At 40.5% G+C, this 6000-nt stretch overlaps 1 protein-coding gene across 2 annotated transcripts in view; it reads right to left on the bottom strand.

Annotated features, from left to right (window-relative positions):
• GYS2 (glycogen synthase 2 (liver)) overlaps nucleotides 1–6000 on the bottom strand; it is a 47277-nt gene that overhangs the window by 10093 nt on the left and 31184 nt on the right. For both annotated transcript variants that reach the window (XM_010283580.1, XM_010283581.1), the window contains exon 8: nucleotides 4806–4912. In XM_010283580.1, coding sequence (XP_010281882.1) covers nucleotides 4806–4912 — 107 coding nt within the window. The remainder of the gene's footprint in view (nucleotides 1–4805; nucleotides 4913–6000) is intronic.

Genomic DNA, 6000 nt, shown 5'->3' with positions numbered 1-6000 from the left:
TTCCTGCTGTTTGTTAGAAATTAAATTCTGCTTTCATATGTATTGATGGAATCAAGAATGCAGCAGCAGACAGAGATCTGATTCTCGAAGTTCTTTTATCCAGCCAGCAGCCATACTGACAGATTTCAACACAACTGAGGATTTGACCTTCATCCAAAGATGACTGCACTGTGAAAACCAGCAGCAGACTTCACTAGTGATTACTTCTAATATTTTGCTCTCATCGGTAGACCACACTTTCATCTCAGCTATGAAAAAGAGAGCATATATATGACTCTGTGTAGAAAAACATGCTTATTAACATGGGACACTAATCCAAACTGAGAGGTCTCCAATTCAACTTGACCTACTAGAAAGACGTAAGATAAAAGAGTTAAACAAACAGAGATTTTAAAGCAAGCTTCTCCTTTTACTTTCTGCCCTGTTTCCTAACTCAAAGACTTTTGAAAACAAGTGTTAGACTAAATGGTAATTTGCCATAAATTAGTTTGCAAACTAAAAAAAACTTCCTGGAAAGCTCAGGCCATGTTTTAAGCTAATAATAAAGCCTGTGTCAGACAAATGTTATATTTTAGCTCAGAAAGAACTCCAGTGAACAACTCTTTTAAATGCAAAGAGCCATTTATATTACCCTGCCCCTAGCTGAAATAACTTGAAAGTACAGCTGGAAGTGCTGTTGTAAAATAGCAAATGCACTCTCAATTTGAGTAAAACACCCACTTCATGGAACTTTTCCTGCCTTTCTGATTTCTAAGAGTTATATTTCGGGCCAAGATAAAACTTAAGTGAAATCCCAAATTTTACCATGCTGAGAATCCACATACTGGTTAGTTGCTCTCTCCCAACTCACACAGACACAATAGTGGATGAGTTGTAAAGCAGCTAAATGTCAAACCAAAGTGATCTAAATCCCACCAAGCTAGTCCCCTCATGACTATATTTTCATAGACTCATACCATGAACAATATCCAAAACTTAACCCAGATAGGAGAGACCGCTTTTCCAGAAGCAGAGGAAACAAGGGATTTTATATCCCAGATCAGCCGTCATCTGTTCCTTTATAAGTGCCAACCTCTTACATTTAATTTCTGTGGCATCCTTAAAATAATCTAATACTAATACATAATACTGATATCAGGTGGTTTTATTCAGGAGCTCCAGATTATGATCATAATAATGCTGCATACAATGATGCAGAGGGTCTTTCATTTTTCACAGAGCACAGTGGGAAGAATAGCTGGAAACGGCATATTTTGCATGATCTCACATCTTTAGGTTTACCTTTGCTGTTACTATTCTGCCTGCATTACTGAGTACCAGAGAAATAACCACGTAGCAGAGATACAACAAGGAAAAAACTTTACAAATTTAATTTAATTTAAACTTTCCTAATATCCATATATTATTTATTTAATACGTACCTGTTGTGCTATATTAAAACATTACATACTTTATATCAAAGACAAAGCAGAGGCCAAAAGCACTTGTTGCAAGCATGGCTGTTTCTCACTGCACTCACGTTATTTTCCTACAGTTCTTGCATACAGACTTCTCATTAAAAACTCTGGCTATGTTACCCCGCTTTAGGCATCTACAGTTTAAGCTAGTTGCACAGATCCTCCACACATCTGCAGAGTGTGACAGTCCATTTCAGAGGATAATTCCTTTCACTCGTCTTAGACCCTTCCTGAAGTGGTATAGGATGAAACATCATTTGGTGTAAACAATCACTCTCCACTGGCAGTGAAGGTAGCTCAGATGCATTACTTTCAGGAAGCCAGACTTGGGTAATTAATTCCAACTTCTACATTTGTGGTACCTGTTTCCAGAGTGGTAACCAGGTAGAATGCTTCCTATAAGTCCCAAGAAGTTGCTGTGTGATGACTCCAGAGGTAATCTAGAGAGCAGTTGGACTTCTCATATCTGTCTTCTTTTCCAGATATGGCAAAAGCTAAATTATTTCAATGATCCTTGTTAAACTATTTCTGTCACTGTTTTTGTGCAGGTTTAGTATCTATTAATCAAAGACTTCAACTTGAGAACTGATATCCAGAAACTGAGCCAGAGATTATCTGCTGGAGGCACTTAATGAGATAACAAGAAAAATAGTATCCTTCTTTTATGCAGTGCCTTTCATCTACTGATCTCTATGTCGTTTAGATTTCTATCATTTTATAAATATAGAACTGGCATCAGAAAGAGGTTAAACATAGTGAGACTCAGGCATAAAATTAGAAACTAGGTCTTGTGGGTTTTAGTCCCTTAGCTTTAAGACCAGCTTCCTTACTTCTGCAGCAGAGTTTAACCGCTCTAGCCACGTGATAAGGTGCACATTTCCATTTCCCTCCTAAGATAATTAATCACCAAATACATTGAGTGAAATGGCATTTTTCACTTTTTTAGAATCATAAAATCATACAATCATTTAGGTTGGAAAAGGCTTTTAAGATCATCAAGTCCAACCATTAACCTAGCACTGCCAAGTCCACCACTAAACCATGTCACTAAGCACCACATCTACGCATCTTTTAAATGCTTCCAGGGATGGTGACTCAACCACTCCCCTGGGCAGCCTGTTCCAATGCTTGACAACCCTTTCAGTGAAGAAATTTTTCCTAATATCTAATCTAAAACTCCCCTGGCACAACTTGAGGCCATTTCCTCTTGTCTTATTGTTAGTTATTTGGGAGAGGAGACTGACAGTTCGCTACAATCTCCTTTCAGGTAGTTGTAGAGGACAATAAGGTCTCAGCCTCCTCTTCTCCAGACTAAACCACCCCAGTTCCCTCAGATGCTCCTCATGGGACTTGTGCTCTAGACCCTTCACCAGCTTTGCCCTTCTATGGACACACTCCAGCAACTCAATGTCTTTCTTGTAGGGAGGGGCCCAAAACTGAACACAATATTTGAGATGCGGCCTCACCAGTGCCGAGTACAGGGGCACAATCACTTCCCTACTCCTGCTGGCCACACTATTTCTGATACAGGCCAGGATGCTGTTGGCCTTCTTGGCCACCTGGGCACACTGCTGGCTCATATTCAGCTGGCTGTCGGTCAACAACCCCAGGTCCTTTTCTGCCAGGCAGCTTTCCAGCCACTCCTCCCCAAGCCTGTAGTGTTGCATGGGGTTGTTATGACCCAAGTGCAGAGCCTGGCACTTGGCCTTATTAAACCTCATGCAGTTGGCCTCATCCCTTCGATCCAGCCTGTCCAGATCCCTCTGTAGAGCCTTCCTACCCTTCAGCAGATCAACACTCTCATCCAACTTGGTGTCATCTGCAAACTTACTGGGGGTGCACTCAATCCCCTTGTCCAGATCATTGATAAAGATAATAAACAGAATACTGGCCCCAGTATTGAGCCCTGAGGAACACCGCTTGTGATCAGCCACCAACAGGATTTAACTCCATTCACGACAACTCTCTGGGGCCGGCCACCCAACCAGTTTTTTACCCAGTAAAGAGTACACCCATCAAAGCCATGAGCAGCCAGATTCTCCAGGATAATGCGTGGGAGACGGTGGCAAAGGTTTTACTAAAGTCAGGTAGATAACATCCACAGCCTTTCCCTCATCCATTAAGTGGATCATCTTGTCATAGAAGGAGATCAGGTTAGTCAAGCAGGACCTGCCTTTCATATACCCATGCTGACTGGGCCTGAGTGCCCAATTGTCCTGTACGTGCCATGTGATGGCACTCAAGATGATCTGCTCCATAACCTTCCCTGGCACTGAGGACAGACTGACAGGCCTGTAGTTCCCTGGATCCTCCTTCTGGCCCTTCTTGTAGATGGGCATCATATTTGCTAACTTCTAGTCAACTGGGACCTTCCCGGTTAGCCAGGACTGCTGATAAATGATGGAAAGTGTCTTGGTGAGCACTTCCACCAGTTGCCTCAGTATCCTTGCGTAGATCTCATCTGGCTCTATAGACTTGTGTGTGTCTAAGTGGTGTAGCAGGTCACTAACCATTTTTCCTTGGAATATTAGGGCTTCATTCTGCTTATTAAACAAAATTAATCCTTGATAACCCACCACTGATCTTCTTTATGAATTTGAACCCTCAGTTTTGCCATGTCTCTCAGTTTAGAAGTACCTCACAACACGTGTCTTTGCCTATGTAGAATCACATAGACAGTTAAAGCAAGGTGAAGGTTAAGTCTGTTCCTGCCTTGCTTTTTTGTTTGGGAAGTTGTAAAATGAAAACTGTTAAACTGAGAAGGACTGTGACAATTTTCCCTTTATAATTGTAAGTTTCACTGCTTGAATATGGCCATTGCTTATTGTAGGCTATCTAGAAAATTACACACAATTGTTATCAACTGGATAGACAGTACAATTTCCATATTTCTAAATAAAAGAGGTAATATATTTAATTTCTTTTTCCCATTGGTGGCAGAGAAGCTCACTCTGGTAAATTAGCAGGTGGTCTTTATTTTGAGGAAGGTCAATGGCATGCCCAAGGTAGGGAGTATTAGAAAGGGAGTATTAGAAACAGTCAGAAAACATCCAGAACACCAGATTTTCTAGAACCTTTGACACTTTCACTACAAAACAAGTACTATTTGCTAACTTGTTACAAAGAATGGCAAGGTAAATTTACTAAAAATAACCTAGGACAAAAAAAAAAGATAAATATTTGCCCTTATTTATCATTCCTATCTCTTTCACCCCCACAAATACATTCTAGTTACGCACAATCCTCGATTTTAGCAGAGCAAAAAAAAAAGAGCATTATTATTCTTCATAAACTTTTTCATGTCTCCTCAATTCACTGTAGAAGGCCCACAGCGAGAACGGCCATTACCAGAGCTGCTTCCGGACGGCTTGTCCTTTCAGGGTTTCCACATTGAAATTGTTTGTCTTTGCTGGCATGATGAAGAATACAACAACTGTAACATCTGTCTTATGAACCTACATGGACACAAGATGGAAAGAAAAAAAATCTCACTGCAAGGTATCACAGCCAACTTTAACAGAAAGAATTAGTCACAGGAAAAGCCAATGCACTTTGATTTGTTGTCCAGGAAGGCTCTGATCTTATATCTCTCCCTTTAACTATGAAGTTTTTGTCAAGTCAGAGGTATAGCTAAGAATAGATACAGGTAAACATATCACCCAATTCCAATTTGGGCAATAGAGATCTTCCTGACTTCTCTTGGTTTAGAGGCCATAGCTTAGCTTTAGTGAACATAAACTGCAAAAAAAAGAAAAATCCTACACACATTTTCTCACCTGACACAAATTTTGTTGCCTCAAAGTAGTGAGCAATTCATTTACTAGCTGGGGTATGCCCAGGCATGGGGTGAGGGATTCCCTACAGCAGCAAGCAGAACTACATTCTATAGCAATAGTGTCCCAGAGGTATGGGCAGAAAGAGGCATGACAGCAACCTGAACCCCTGGCAAAGAACCTGCCAGACACACAAAAAGCTGCAACTAACTTGCTCATCTCTCACATACAGCTACTGCAAAGGCAAAAAGAATTTGCTGTAAAATCTGACCCTTTACTTACAGATAGTTTCACTTGCTGGTTTCTCCTGTGTGCTAACAAGACTCAGAGTACCAGGTCCCTGAGGGATTCCTCACATGAGGCAGAACAAGGTTGTACTCCTGTCAGCAACTATTTAAAGTAAAGCTAAGGGTGAATTGCATTCAGAGCTGTAAAAGTTAAATTATTTTGAATTGCCTCCATTCTAAACTTTAGACACACAAACATGCCATTAGCATGCCGTCTCTCAGACTGAGGTACAGGGAAATGTATAGTATAAAATAACATGGGAGTCATCTATCATTTTAAGGTTCTTCCCTTCTCTCTCTTCAAGGCAGGTTCAAAGTCCATCATGCTATGATCTCAGTGTATATTAACAATCTGTCCCAACATTCATATTTTATTTCCAAAATGTTACAAAGGTTTTCAAGTAGCAAAGGAAAAGGACTCTGTAAAATAAAATAATTCCATCCAATGCCATGTATTTTTTAGGTTCAGGCACACCACTGGGA

The sequence above is a fragment of the Phaethon lepturus genome, unplaced genomic scaffold (genome assembly GCF_000687285.1).
Source record: "Phaethon lepturus isolate BGI_N335 unplaced genomic scaffold, ASM68728v1 scaffold1703, whole genome shotgun sequence".
Lineage (NCBI taxonomy): Eukaryota > Metazoa > Chordata > Aves > Phaethontiformes > Phaethontidae > Phaethon > Phaethon lepturus.
The sequence above is the reverse complement of the archived record's forward strand: the minus strand, read 5'-3'. Positions and strand labels throughout refer to the sequence as shown.